At 45.8% G+C, this 15,763-nt stretch overlaps 1 protein-coding gene across 3 annotated transcripts in view; it reads right to left on the bottom strand.

Annotated features, from left to right (window-relative positions):
• Positions 1-7,099: 7,099 nt before the first annotated feature.
• RASL12 (RAS like family 12) overlaps positions 7,100-15,763 on the bottom strand; it is a 188,062-nt gene continuing 179,398 nt past the window's right edge. For all 3 annotated transcript variants that reach the window (XM_069222822.1, XM_069222823.1, XM_069222824.1), the window contains one exon: positions 7,100-9,531. In XM_069222822.1, the coding sequence (XP_069078923.1) occupies positions 9,153-9,531 (379 nt within the window). In that variant the 3' untranslated portion in view covers positions 7,100-9,152. The remainder of the gene's footprint in view (positions 9,532-15,763) is intronic.

The following is a 15,763-nucleotide window of genomic DNA, read 5'->3' as shown; positions in this document are numbered from 1 at the left end:
CCCCAATACTGATTCCAGTATTAGTTGCACAATCCCATGCACTCTGGGGGCTCCACAGTGGACCCCCAGTACTGCCACACCAGCCTTCTGAGGTTTTCCAGGCAGCCCCAGCTGCTGCCACCTCACAGACAGGTTTCTCTCCTCCTGTTGCTTGAGCAGCTCAAGCCCAGGAAGGCAGAACAAAGGACTTCCTTTGGGAGAAGGGTGTTACACACTCTCCCGTTGGAAATAGGTGTTACAGACATGGGAGGGGTAGCCTCCCACAGCCTCTGGAAATGCTTTGAAGGGCACAGATGGTGCCCTCCTTGCATAATCCAGTCTACACTGGTTCACGGTCTATTACTAACCTTTGGTGTTTTCTTACACTCCCAGTGCCCCTCTACACACTACACTTGCCTAGGTGGGAGACCGAATTTCGCATTCCACTATTTTAGTATATGGTTTGTGTTCCCCCAGGCCCTTTGCAACCTATTGTGATTTTCACTATTTGCACTGTTTTCTGTCTGTGTACATACCCGTTTTTGGTTACTAGTGTATATATTGCGTATATTACTTACCTCCTAAGGGAGTATAGTCTCTGAGGTATTTTTGACATTGTGTCACTAAAATAAAGAACCTTTTATTTTGTAACAGTATTGTCTTTCATGTGTGTGAGTACTGTGTGACTACAGTGGTATTGCAAGAGCTTTGCGTGTCTCCTAGTTCAGCCTTGTTTTGGGGTGGGGGGTCGGGGTACTTTTATTTTTGGGGTGGGGATCGGGGCAGTTTGGTTTTTGGAGTGAGGGGTCGGGGTAGTTTGGTTTTTGGGTGGGGTTGTTGGTTTTTAAGGGGTGGGGGCTGGTGTAGTTTTTTTTTTTTAGGGGTGGGTGGTCAGGGTACTTTGGTTTTTGGGGTGGGAGTTGGGGAAGTTAGGTTTTTGGGGGTGGGGGATCGAAATAGATTAATTTTTGGAGGTGGGGGTCAGGGTAGTTAGTGTTTTTGGGGGCAGGGTGAGGGGGGGTCAGAATAGGTAGTGTTTTTGGGGGTGGGAGGTCAGGGTAGTTTCATTTTTGGGGGTGGGGGATTGGGTAGTTTGTTTTTTGGGGGTATGGGGTATCATTGGTTTTTGGGAATGGGGTGGGGGGTCGGGGTAGTTTGGTTTTTGGGGTGGGGAGTCAGGGTAATTTGTTTTTTGGGGGGACGGAGTAGTTTGGTTTTTGGGGTTGGGGGCAGGGTAGTTAGTTATTTGGGGGTGGAGTGGTCGGGGTAGTTTGGTTTTTGGGGGTGCGGGGTCGTTGTTTTTTGGGGGTGGGAGGTCGGGTAATTTTGTTTTTGGGGTGGGTAGTTTTATTTTTGGGGGTGGGGTCTGTTGTTTTAGGGTGGGTGGGGGGTTGGAGTAGGTTTTAGGGCTCAGGGTGGGTGGGGGTATCGGGGTAGTTCTATTTTTAGGGTGGGTAGAGGGGATGGCATATGAAAACCACACATGCTGTTCCACACATGCCTTTACTAGGCATGCCTTTCCAATGAAAAATCATTGTAAAGGCATGCGTGGTAAAGGCATTCGTGGAAACAACGACCGCTTTGTTCAGGCATGTGTGGTTGGCGTATGTGTTGTTTCATCATACATTCCTGGGGGGCAAACCATTTCATAGCGTACCAAACTGCTTTTAGCTCTTTCTAATTGGACAATTTACACTTTCTGTGTCTGACCATTCTCCTTTTGCCTCTAGCTTCTCTAGAGTAGCATCCCAACCTCAGGCAATTGCATATGAGGTAAGCACCTTTGGGCATGGAAGCTGAAAAGGTACCCCCTTTCTTAATTTTTTTTTCATCTAACCACCACATCAAATTGCCTCCATCTCCTCTGCAACTGGAATCAATGACTTGTACTTCTGAGTCACTTGAGACCAGTTGTCCAGAAGGCAATAAACTACCATCTTCAAGTAGTGACAGGACAAAGGCACCTCTGCTGTCGTAGCAGACAACAAGCCATGAAACACTACACATTGTCTTTCCTTTGCCTTAGGAAGTGACAAAATCTTGGGCACCTTCAATGAAAGAGGCAGAATTTGGTTATCTGGTAAAAACAGCCTTCCCCTCTAAGTAGCTATCAGAGAGCCAATAAACATATTCACTTGTTCAGATACGAGATTGGATTTCTGATAATTTACAATGAATCTCAGATCCTCGAGGCAAGAACAGACCACACCACACACCTTCAAAAAAGAACAACCAGAAATCAACCAATTGTCTAAATAAAGAAAAACTGTACTTCCTTTAATTGCAATAACTGAAACGCTGGCGCAAGTACCTTTGTAAATAAGCCAGTCTGAAACGGAGTGCTCTGAACTGGAAGTAATTCTCTGATATCCCAATTCTTTGGTACTGTTGACTCTGTTTCGCTATCAGGACATGAACGTATGCATCCTGTAGGTCCAAGGTTGCTAAAACGTCATATCTTGCCAAAACTTGAATTACCAATTGCAGTGTCAATATGCTGAAGGGAGTGTACTGCACAAACATGTTCAGCTGCTTTAAATCCAGGATTGGTCTGAACTTCCTTCCTTGCTTTGGGACTAAGAAGATTACTTAGGAGATTCCATACCATCTCTGTGAGAGAGGAACTGAACCAGGACTATGACTCCTTTCACCAACATTGCTTGGATACCGTAAAACATTAGGTGTCTCTTTGCTGGGTCCATCAATACTGGAGTGGGCTGAAACCGCGGTTGGCTTGCAACATCTATGGAATAACCATTGCAGATGACCTCGACAACCCACTTGTCTGTCAGCACACAGGACCACTGCGGATATAATTGTTTTAGTAATGTTCCCACTGCCACTTCCATATAGTCATGATTTACTTGATTGCTGGGGGGTCCTCTTGAAGTTGAGTTTTGGAGAAAAGCACAGCATCTCGACCTTCAGCCCTGCCTCGAAAGGGGTAATTCTTGACTTTGTTTCTTTTGCAAGAAAGATTTCTTCACTTCTAAAGCACAAAAGGAAAAATCTACCTCCTTCCTTCCTACGAATCATGACCATATCATCCAACAGAGAGTCAAATAATGTGTCCCCCAAAAATGGGAGATGATGGATCACCCCCAGGTGTCCGCGCCAGGAATGAAAAAGAGGAACAGTGCATCAGTAACGTCTTCTACGGGGCTGTGTCACTCCCAGCTGGTTTTGGCCAAGAAACCCTATGTAAGAATTAAACTTGGATATCTTTTTCCACTCCTGGCGGGAACACTTGTGGGTGAGTAAAGAAATTGGAAAATTATATTTGCCTTCTCTTGTTTGATATTCTTACTTTTAAATTATTCAGCTTTTTGTCTGCCATTACAGGCCTGCCCTCCAAGTGAGTAGGGGGCTTATTTATACTCTGCTTGCGTCGAATGTGCGTCAAAAAATTTGGCGCACATTCGGCGCAAACCCTGCCCCATATTTATACTTTGACACCCGACCCCGCGGACGTCAAAATCCAACCATGTGAGGCATTTTTTGGAAGGGGGAACCTGCCTTGCGTTAATGATATGTAAGGTAGGCGTTCCCTTCCAAAAAATGACTTTAAGGCCTGTGCGCCTAATTTATACTTTGGCATAATTTTGACGCACAGGAGGGGGTGGGCCTTAAAAAAAACGGCACACAGCCTGATGGGTGCTGTTTTTTAACGCCTGGGTCAGGGCAGGCGTTAAGGGACCTGTGGGCTCGGAAGGAGCCCAGAGGTGCCCTCCCCTACCCCCAGGGACACCCCCTGCCACCCTTGCCCACCCCAGGAGGACACCCAAGGATGGAGGGACCCATCCCAGGGAAGGAAAGGTAAGTTGGGGTAAGTATTTTTTTTCAGTTTTTTTTAAGTGGCATAGGGGGGCCTGATTTGGGCCCCCCTACATGCCACTATGCCCCATGACCATGCCCAGGGCACACAAGTCCCCTGGGCATGGCCATTGGGCAAGGGAGCATGACTCCTGTCTTTGAAAAGACAGGAGTCATGTCAATGGGGGTTGGGCGTCAAAAAAAATGGCGCAAGTCCGGCTTGAGGCCTGATTTTGGGCTCAGACCTGACTTGCACCATTTTTTGACGCACAACCACCATTTTCCCATACGCCGGCTCGGCCTGGTGTGAGTCTTTTTTTTTTACGCAGACCAGTCCGCAGCACCGGCTAAATAAGGCACCTGCATGGTGCGTTGGAATGGCGTTAGCCGGCGGTAAAATTTTTGACGCTGCGTCAAAAAGTATAAATATGGCCCTAAATTTATTCATTTTTTACCACACTGAGGAGTGCAAGTGCGCCCGATCTCTCTAGACACTTTTGTTTTCTTTTTCTTTTTACTACGGGTTTACGTGTATATATATATATTTTTTATTACTCCTTTGATTTCATTAATCAATTCTCACAAAATGCCACCTTTTTCTAAACCTCTTTTTGATTTCTTCAGATGTCTCTTAGCTCCTTATCATAATGAAACCCTAGTATTTCATGTATGTGTTGAAACGTCGTTGACACGCTCAAGTAACTAACAAGCAATTATATTTTGGACCAATAATATGAATTGACTTGAGATCTTTGTAATGTTGTTTGTTACCACAGAATTAGTCCATACCTAATTTTATTAGTGTCTGTAATTGTTTTTGTTTATATTGTGGCTTTGGCACTGGGACCACATTGCACTGTGTTCTACTGTGTGTATGATTTTATGTGTAACTAATTGCAGTTGATATATATATATATATATATATATATATAACTTCAGAATGCTCGAGATAAGATCTCAATCAGCCCAAAGGGGTGGTGCGAGAACCGGTACAAGCAAGCCGGTATTTAATTAAACAAAAAGAAAAATATATAGTACTCGCACACTCGGGTTTCAGGAACAAAAAAAGATCAGTTTAATCTACACACAACGCGTTTCGACTGACACAGCAGCCTTGGTCACGTGACCAAGGCTGCTGTGTCAGTCGAAACGCGTGTGTGCGAGTACTATATATTTTTATTTTTGTTTATATATATATACATATATATATATATATATATATATATAAAACTCTTCTCACTTTTAATTGAGGTTGTTTCTGTGAATAATTCATAACATGTTCATTTCTTTATGAAGTTATTTAGCCTCTTACCATGTGATATTTTGCAAATGATACCACTGAGAACCACTGTTGCCTAAAGATTGTTCACTACCCTCGTTCCTATGGGTTTATGGGTTGCTCTTGCATCCTAAGAGAAGAATGAATTGTAACCCCTTATCATCTATCAAATAAGTAATGTGACTCTGAAATAAGATTTAGGCATCACTTAGAGTCATGGTGTTCTTCTGATGTGTTGGAGGCCCTGCTACTCTGTGTCAGAATGCTTGCCTTAATTAGAGTGAACCGCTAGGTCGTCAGGTCATTTATAACCACGGACAGTGGCGTAGCGAAACTGTAGGGGGCCCCGCAAAGAACATGGAGGTGGCCCTCCTCTGGACTCACTCAGGAAAGGTGCTGTGCTGAGGAAGCCCCCTAGAGCTCGTGGCTTATGAAACATGCAACTCCAGCCTTTAATTTGTGTCTTTCTTTCTTGGCTTCAGTCTTGTTTGTTTTACCCAGATGTTTTTCCTTTTTCCCTCTTCTATGCTTCCCTTTCTCCCCGACTCCATATTTCCTATAATTTTTCCTTATTTACTTCTTTCCATTTTTTCTCCACTTCTGCCTTTCCTTCTCTTTCACTTTTCAGGTGACACAACGGCATCGGCTGGGAGGAAACCCCTTGCCCCCGCTGATAAAGTGGGTGGTTCACTACGCCCTTGTTTCTGACCATAGAGCTTTCGCCGGCAGAGCAGATGCACCTTGGTCAGAGGCTAATGTTGGATGTGCCTCCATTTTATGGTTCTCCACCCAGCATTCTTTTTTGTTTCTCACAAACCAACTCCAAAGCAGGGATTTGTCTGGGAAACAAAAAAAATGGTCCTAAAACGCAGGACGTTTTCTCCCTGCACCTGGGGGCCATTGCCGATTTCCCTTGACTCATGCACCATGCTTTGCCCGGTGGATTTTTCAAGCAGGGAAAATCTGCATGAGGAGACCTGCCCTTAATAGCATGGCATCAAAATGAGCACCACTGTGTTAAATGAGTCGCTGACAATGATTCAGAATTCACCAGCGGTCAGTCTGTGGTTTCCCTTCCTTTAAATGGAGAGGGGTCAAACAGCAGGCTCCGCTAAATTCTAAATAACCCCGTTAATATCTAAAATATAATATTGCAGAACCTTAACATTGTAACATTACCGGACGGAGCCTCATGGTAATAGCAGAGTATCCTCCGTTCTGAAGTGCTGAATTCTGATGAGCACATAACACCGCCTCAGTAAATACTGCAACCAGCAGTACCACTATTCACCGGGTGCGGTGTTGCCTCTAAAAATGATGGAGCCCTCCTAAAGAGTGCTTAACCGCTGGAAGGCCAAACATCTAAGGCAGAGGTCTCCAAACTTTTTAATGCTGCACCCCCCGTTGAAAAATAAAATTCATTGGGCCCCCCTCAGAATTTTTCACAATTATTTTATAAACATGGCAATGTTTAAATATGTCTAAACCTATTTAAACATTGCAGTTAAGTACTGTTACCTTTTTAAAACTGCAATAACATGCTTCTGTTTAAAACAAAGGCCTGTTATCTGTATAATAATTATTTTGGCCAGAGTCTGGGGTCCCCCCTGGGATCACTTGAGGCCCCCCTAGGGGGGCCCACCCCCCAGTTTGAAGACCTCTATTCTAAGGTGAGCCTGCTTTTGTCCCTTCGGCAGGTTTGATCTGTTATTTGTCCTACTGTGTCCCCATTTCTGCTCTGCCTGCTGGTGGTGGGGGTCTCTGTGCCTACATGTGCCCTTCATGGCAATCCAAGCCTACCTGCACGCTCATCTCTATGCTTTCCGCGGAGCAGCCTGCTTCTGATGAGTTTCTCTCATTAGTATGTTTCTTGGTGAAACTCTCACTAGGCCTAACCTGGCCTACCTGGCCGCTTTCACAATTAATATTCAATATTATGTCTTTTGAATATTTCAAATGACATATTTTGTGTTTCTGTATATGATCACCACCGTTTAAAGACCCAATAACCACAGACAGGAAAATGTATAAAGTACTGTCTCTATGTCAGCAGGTGTTCCAAGTTTATTTCAATATTTTTAAATACATTTACGAACCAGATTAAAACATGTGTTAGGAATCTTCTTCTAGAAGTGGAAATTTGGAAGTTTGTGACATTGGACCATTCCTTTGAAAAAGACACTGTGATTTCAGCTGGAGGGGGAGAATACATCAAATGTGTCCCAATAAAACCCAAAATGAGTTGATGAACCACCCACGGGTGAGACTTGATGGTTCTGTGCACCGCCTCTGCTCCCAAAGTACGACAGCCACCTGCCCCTACTCAGTCCCCGCTAGCTGGTGAAATATTATAATTTCACCTCCTTTACCCTGTTTGTTTTTAAATCTCACCACACATATTTCAACAATATTTTACATATCTCATTTAAAGTTTCCAAATTTACCCCAGAATGTCTTCTGAAACTGATTTCAGAAGGTGTGATCCCCGGTGGTGCTAGTGGGAGTGGAAACAAGAGGAGAGCTAAGGCAGCACTGAGAAAAAACAAAACTTTAGGAATGTTAATATGTGAAAAGGAGTAAGCAGGAGGTCAGTGCTGACGTTTGAGACCCCAGTTTCATCAGTCAGTCTGGGTAGGCAGAGAGAACCTTGAAGACTTTCTAACAGCATTGGCCGAAGAGCATGTCATGTCCTGGCTGCTCCACTGATCCCAAGTGTAACCTTGGAAAATCACTTTACACCTGTCTCAGTTTGTTGTCGAAGCAAACGTCGAGTTTCAGTGTGTTTCCCACTATTTCTTTTTCCACCGTGCCCTCCCAGCTGCCTGCTGCTTCCACTAGATCGGTAGTGATGAGACAGTCAATGACTTTGTTATATGAGTCTTGACACAAGAGTAACTATGTTAGATCTACCCGCCTTTGGGAGGCACGGACCTGTCACGTAGTGTCCAGGCTTCCCTAAAGGCCAGTCCAACTCCGCAGCACTGTTATGGAGCCCCCAGGCAGACCTCTCCGTCCCAGCACTGGCTGCACGCCTGCATCAAAAGGAAATCATTGTGCACCACCTCTGAGTCTGCAAAGATCTAAAAAATGCAACTTATTGTTACAATTACCGAGGAATCTGCCCAGATAGCAAAGATGGATGCTGATTCCTGTTATCAATCCATGCAGACAGGCATTAGTGAGACGAGGCATCCATCTCTCTGGCAGACGCAGGCCTCTCATCTCCTTCCAAGACATTCCAAAATGTGTTTTTTCTCCAGGATGTTCACTTTTGCAGAGAAAATCGGATAATGTGCAAGTTGTTGGGCACGTGAACCCTAAGAGGAGGGAGTTTAAAGCAAGCGTGGCTCATTCCGATGTCCCGAGGATGCCGTGCTAAAGACCCGCAGACGGATATTTATGTCTACGCCGGTTTTCCAATCTTTTCCCTTCAGACTCAGGGCACATTGAGGAAGTCTTGGTCCGGAATTTCCGAAATCTCCAGGTGTGAGAGGCCTGGACACACCTTCAAAGAGGACCGGCGCCATTCTGCAATCTTTGCCAGGTTTGATGACAGCGAGAAAGCCTTTATAAAGAAGACATCCACAGTTTGCTCGGTTTGCCACAATACTTTGATGAATATGATTCTTGGGGGTAGTGCATGGCGTTCTGCGAGAATCATTTATCTCCCGCCATGTTGGAGAGGGTTTCAGATTCCAAAATGGCACTGCAGACAACCCCTAACTGGCATCCACTTCCCATAATGCATCATAAACTCCTGTGCTTGTTTGGGGAAGACCACATCCACCTATCAACGTATATCGGTGAGTGTTGAAAACGCTAAGAATGCCCCAGAAAGAAGTGCGTGACCTAAATTCATTTTTCTTCAGTTTCCACAATGCTAAGAAACACGAGTTTAGGCGACAACGATGGATATTTACATCCTATAGGAGTCACTTCTCAATAATCTATATTGGTGAATCTTGAAAACATGAGAATGGCTTCCACTTTCTAAGTTTCACCTCTAACAACGCTTCAACGGTTCTGTCCTCCAGTGAGGGTTGAAAGGGCTCCCAAAACACTACTTCGAGTCCAGGAGAAGCTAAAATATCTTGAAGCCCTTCAGCAGTGTGAGTGTGGGGGCTTTGCGCTTGCTCTGAGCCCTGGACGACTTCACTGTGACCAGCTTGGCTTGTGCCACAGATGGGATCTCGCGGTAGTTGGCAGCTGACAGGGGGGCCAGTGTGGCTAAGCTGTGCTTGGCAGGCAGTGGAGTGGCAGCAGACAGCCTGATGGGGGCCTTCTCCTCCGTGATGAACAAAGGTCTGACAGACAAGTGCTGCTCCGCCTCACGCCTCACTTGGCGCACTGCCTCATGGAAGACCATTTGCACTGCCTCAAAGTCCTGGCAGGCTGACACCTCATGGAAGAAACAGCCGTAGGTGGTTGCTAGTGACAATCCCTCTGTTTTGCTGACCTGTCTAAGGAAAACAGAAGAGGAGAGTGTCAGTAAATTTGGCATTCGGAGCAACAATCGTGTATTTCACAGACAATCAGAGAATGCACTCACCTGTGCTTACATGAAGCCCCCTACGGACAGACTGGTCAAAAGGGTATATGAATAGTTCCCAAAACGAAAGAAGCTTCTGAAATTTCAGGAACTCTGGCAAAATCAGCCGCATGGTGGTAAAACCTGACATGGGAATGTGTAAGCTACCCAAACGTGTCATGTTTTGGCGACCTTGGCCTATTATTAGATCCCCAAATTTGTGTTTACTCAAGGCACTCTATGCCTCTGTTAGGAGAGGCATTCCCCACGCCACCACACTCTTCTAGACAACAAGCATTTTCTATAGCTAAATTTTACTTCATTTGAGGAGTACACAAATTATGGTCGGATATTTTACACAGCTAGGCTATAACATATCGCTAATGACCTCCCATCGCTTGTGACAAACTTTCAAATACCTCCCAGCAAACAGATGTACCACTCTCAAAAAACCTTGCAAGGCATTCAGTAGACCCCCACATAGCTCCCCACAGACCCTCACTTATCTCCCAATAACCCCTTACATAGCTTTCAGCAGACCTTTACAAAATTCCCAACATAACCTTGCAGAATTCCCAGTAGACCCTCTCACTGCTTTCTGCAGACCCTGAGACAGGTTCCAAAATACCCTCATATAACTCACAAAATACCTTTTTACAAACCACTACTGGCCCTCATGAACTACCCAGCTTACAACATATCCTCGTGTAGCTATGAGTAATCACTCACATAGGTCCCAGTAGACCATCAAACTGACCTTTAGTAATCTCCTACCAGACCCTGGCATAGCGCCATACAACCCTTGTATGGCTCTCTTCATTCACCTATGTTTCAGCACACAAGAATCCCTTAACTACCTCAGCAGACATTCCCTTACCTCCAACTGGCCTTAACATCGCCTGCAGAAAACCGTCCAACAGACCCTCACGTAGCCACGAAGACATACACTCTCGCCTGGTACTCAAAAGAACAACACATATTCTCCAGAAGACATTTTATACAGCACCCAGCAGACCGAGGATATAATGAGTGTTCAATTTCACACAACATCAACCCTACTGCAAGTAAGGGGCGATCTCACTTGAACATCCCCTCTATCATCCATAAATCAGTTCAAGAACATGTGCCAGATACTTTGTCAAGGCTTTTCCCGTTCACCCATATCTGCACAACCTGGTCATCTGTCTGGCCAGAACAGAGAGGTTTGAGAGGAAACCCCTGTGAATTTTATTATCTCTCCAACTAAACGTTGAATCGGACTTCGTGGAGTTCATAAGAGGCTGAAAAGCAAAAATCCTTCCTTCTAACGAGGAAGATTCAAACAAGGAGTACAGAATCTACACTTCCTACAATTGAAGTGCACAAACACAAAAGAGGGGGTCTGTGAGTTTCTGAAACCCACACCAACATACTGCGTACTTTTTCTTAGTACCTCCAAAAAGGGTCCTTCTATGACTTCCATATATGTTTGACTCAAGTGAGAAAAAGGATGCAGGAAGTGAGATACTTACAGAGATGATGGTGACAAAAGTCAGATACAGGAAGAGAGAGGAAAGAGAGTGGATGAAGGCAGAGTCCCCGGAGAAGCCGTCCCAGAGGGTCTATTTGTGAGTCTAGAAGCCCAGCCTGTATGTAAAGGATAAATGACAGAGTAGAAAAGAAATGCACTAAGACACATCTCAACATTCTTCACTCATGTAGGAGCGCTGCTAAACAAGTACATACTGCAGTCTGAGTAAGCGCTACACTGGGTATTCCCTGAAATAGCAGCAAGGGTGGTTAACGTGTTATTTCTGAGTGTGGTACGGGGGAAAGGAATGAGCTCGAGGGTATTGGAGGAATTGTAGATGGGAGGGATGAACAGATGGTGTATCATGGTGGTCGTAAGGGATTTGTGGTGGGGCTGGATAAAAAGGTGAAGCGTGAGGAGATGGAACATGGTGGATGTTGCAATTTTCACGGTATTATTGTAGGTTGTAGAGAGCACAGGGCAAATTTCAACATGTGGTACTGTCTGTGCCCTCCACTGATCCAGGACTTTGAATACTGGTACTAAAACAGTTGAATAATGCGCCATAGTCTCTATGACACTGGGAGAGCAGACAAAAACCAAACACATGGGAGGTTGGCCCTGATGCAAAGGGACACTGGCACTGGATTTCAACACATGTTGCAATAACCAGGGGTGGGAGAAGTGAACTCCAGACACAATCGCAGGACGTGGGAAGGGTTTTAGGTGCCTTTACTTGGCTCCAGCAGTGCTTAATTTGTAAATAAAAACGTGTCAGTGCCCAAAGCCCTCCTCTTAAACATGCGGCTGTTGCAATTAAATGTGCGAACACAGAATACTGAGGCAGCATAATCCTGAAGCCATCTCGGGCCTCTTTAATCCATTTACAGCCTCTCCAGACATTCAGCTCACTCTTGCAGCTTTTAGCTTTCTCCCATTGTGACGGTTTTCCGTTTTCTCTTTCTCCATCTTTCACATATTTGTCTTTTCCTTGCTTGAGGCAGAAAAATAAGTGCCGGCCCCCAAAAATAAGTGCTGGTGCTCTGCACTGGAAACAATAGGCACAAATTAAGCACTGGTTAAGGCAGTCGCTGCGAGCATGCTGAAGAAGAGACATTCTTAAAGAAGGAAGAAGTTCAGGGCTTCTAAGAACTTTCCAAGTGAAGGAAACGCAATTGACATCAGTGAAGGAAGGATGTGCACACGAAGCTGGGACACCAGCCATATGGCTCACTGGCACTTAATGCTTGTGTTACGTTGCCTCGTTCAAGGCTCGGTCTCCACTGCATCTTTGCTGGTCAGACTTGTCAGCTTCACAGTCTCCAGAGAGCTAGCAGGCATCATAGGGGTAGCGTCTCTTCTGCTGTCACTCTTTACAGAACAGCGAACCCTTCAGTCAGGCTCTTGGGTTTAAGGCAAGTAGTCTGTCTAGCACCGTCCCAGACAGAAATGCTCTACTCTAGGGGACATATTTATGAGCCCCTTGCACCGCAGTCACATTACTTTTTGTGACACAATGGTGGCGCAAACCTTGAACTCATATCTATGAGGTCACACAAAACCACATTCCGTGTCTTTGAATGGCCTCATAGAGTAAGGCAAGGCAGCGCAAATCGTTGCGTTGCCTTACTCAGCGCAAGGGCGGCATTCCATTGGCATTGCAAGGGTGTTCCAATCCAACAGCCATAGATTTTGACCCATCCCCAGATTTATAAGAGCTTGTAAACCTGGGGATGCACCAAAACCTTACGCCTCCCCAGAGGCGGCGCAACAAAGAGAAATAATTTTATTTCACTCGTTTTTTCCTCTTTCTATGTATGCTAGAAGGTGCACCTTCCTGCACAAAAAGAATACTGGCTACAAAGCAGACACCCTTGTATTATGGTTCAAGGGTGCCTTCGTTGGTGCTAGGCAGCCAAAATGGCGCCAGCGAAGTTGGAAAGAACAGAAATGTGCCCTATTGCACAGATACAGCACATTCCTGCCTGCTCCCTTTGAGACAGGGCAGAGCAAAAAGGTGGCTTGCTGCGCTGTCCTGTGTCAAAAGCCCATAAATATGGGCCTAGTTGATTTGCACTAGAAAATCACTTAAAAGCAATGCAAAGCAGCACATAGTGTTGCTTTGCATTACTTAGCGCCAAAGGGGTGTTCCTTGGGTGGTTCATGGGAGTTCCCATGCAACCACCCAAGGTTTTTGATGCAAAATCCTATTTAATAAAAAAAGTGGACAGGGTTTTGCATAAAAAATAGCACCCATTCCAACCAGCCTCTATCACAGAGAAATGCTTTTTTCCTTCTTTCTTTTCCGACTTTGCATATGTGCTTCATTGTACAGCACATATATAAAGTGGGAAAAGTTTTAAAGTTATTCTAAGCATAGTGTTTTGTACTGGAAGGCATCCTTCCAGTACTAAACCTATGCTATACTCATGCAGACACCTTTTTTACTATGGTGCAAATGTGCAGTAAATTTCAGCGCCAGCGCTAGGTATAGAGGAGGAGAGTGCCACATTCTGAAAATATGGCGCTCTCCTGCTTTTTCCTTCTCATGCAACGCAATGCAGCCTTTTTGGCTGTTGCACAGCACTGCATGAAAATTTAGTAAATCTGCTCCAGCAGTGGCTCATGGCTGAGAGGGTCAGAAACATAAGTCTGGCCCTCTGAAAGACAGGTACAATGATGGCAGGAATGCATCCAACTATTAGGGGACAAACTAATTTATTACAGGCTTTTCACTAACCACCATTAGCTAGAGGTCAAGGGGGGCACAAGCCATGTTATAGGGGACTGTTTGGACCTTACACAAGGGGGTGAGAGACCTTACTTGTGAGCAGCGACAATGTTAGGGCATTCCGGCCCATTTCATTTGAAAGAAGCCCCAAGTCTTGGGAGAATTTGCCAGCAGACCCACTGTTCACGTTGCCTGCCTATTCTTTCGAGTAGCTTCCCATTGGCTAATCAGTGTGAGCCAGTGGCAGCTCACAGAAAGAAAAAGGGGTGGGGTGGCGCATGGTGGGGGGAAAAAAACAAAAAAAACATACAGTTTGCGCCGCTCAGATCCGCGATGCTCCTCTCCTCTCTTCCACTGCAGGCACAGGCTCCTAGCCTGCCCTGCATCCAATCCTAACAATGTTTTCATGCAACTGGCAGCATGAAAGCAGCATTAGTATTGGACGGAGTGCCCAGCTAGGGTACTCTGTGGCAGAGTGGAAGTCTCTGCCGGTTGTATTATGGAACCACGCATGCCTTTAGCATGCATGCCTTTAAAACGATTTTTCATTGTAAAGGCATGCCTAGTAAAGGCATGTGTAGAAACGGCATGCGTGGTTGTCGCATGCCACTCCCACCCTAAAAACAGAAGTACACCAACCCCCCCTTAAAAACTACCCGATACCCCCGACCCAGCCTGAGCCCTAAAACCACCCCAACCCCCAAAAATGAAACAACCCAACCCCTAAAACCCTAAAACCAAAATTACCCGACCCCTCACCCCACTCCAAAAACAGAAGTATCCCGACCCCCCCACCATCGAAAACTACTCTGATACCTCCACCCACCCAGAGCCCTAAAACAGACCCCCATCCCCAAAAATAAAACTACTCAACCCCTAAAAACAAAATTACGCTGACCCTTCCACCCCACCCCTAAAAACCTGACCCCCAGCCTGCCCTAAATACAAAATTAACCCAACCCCACCCCGCCCCTAAAAACCCGACCCCCCCCAACCCGTCCTAAATACAAAATTACCCGGTCCCCCGATCCCCACCCCTAATAACCCACGCCTACCCACCCTAAATACAAAATTACCCCAAACCCCCACCCCCACACCCGCCCCTAAAAACCTGACCCCACACCTGCCCTGAATACAAAATTACCCCAACCCCCCCACCCCACCCGTAAAAACCCGACCCCACACACAACCTAAATACGAAGTTACCACGACCCCCACCTGTAAAAACCCGCCCGCCCTAAATACAAAATTACCCCAACCCCCACTCCTAAAAACCTGACCTCAGATCCCCATAAATAAAAAAATACCATGACGTCCCACCTCCTCCCCTAAAAACACAATAACCCTGACCCCCCCCCAAAAAAACATACTAACGACTGCTGCACCCCACCCCTTAAAAAAATAATAATAACCTAACCACCCCAACCCCTTCACCCCCCACCCCACCCCTAAAAACTACCCCCAACCCTGCCTTAGCCCCACTTACCTGACTGCGTCCTCTCCAGATGGATCTTTATTTTTCTTTGCCTTAACCACGCATGTGCGTTGTTCAGCACATGCGTGGTTAAGGCAGAGAAAAAGCCCTGCGTTGTTCGGGCATGCATCATTCCACTTGCGTGAACAAAGCAGGCGTGGTTCCATACGCGTTGTTCCGGCTCTTTCCCGTCTCTGCCTGCTGTCTCCAACCCAGCAACGCAATGCCTGCGTTACTGGGTTGGAGAGAGTCTAATGCGCATGTATGTTTGGCCGACCGGACAGCTGGCCAAGCATACATGCACACACATACATGTCCCTGTAGTTGCCTGTGACCCCGCCCCTTTTACAAGAAAATGATAATAACAATAGTTTATTATAGTTTTCTTGTAAAAGTTTTGCAGCTGTTCCTGTTGGTGGGGGGGTGACTCTCCACTGCCATAGCGGAGG

This window comes from Pleurodeles waltl, chromosome 3_1 (genome assembly GCF_031143425.1).
Source record: "Pleurodeles waltl isolate 20211129_DDA chromosome 3_1, aPleWal1.hap1.20221129, whole genome shotgun sequence".
NCBI classification, from domain to species: Eukaryota; Metazoa; Chordata; class Amphibia; order Caudata; family Salamandridae; genus Pleurodeles; species Pleurodeles waltl.
The sequence above is the reverse complement of the archived record's forward strand: the minus strand, read 5'-3'. Positions and strand labels throughout refer to the sequence as shown.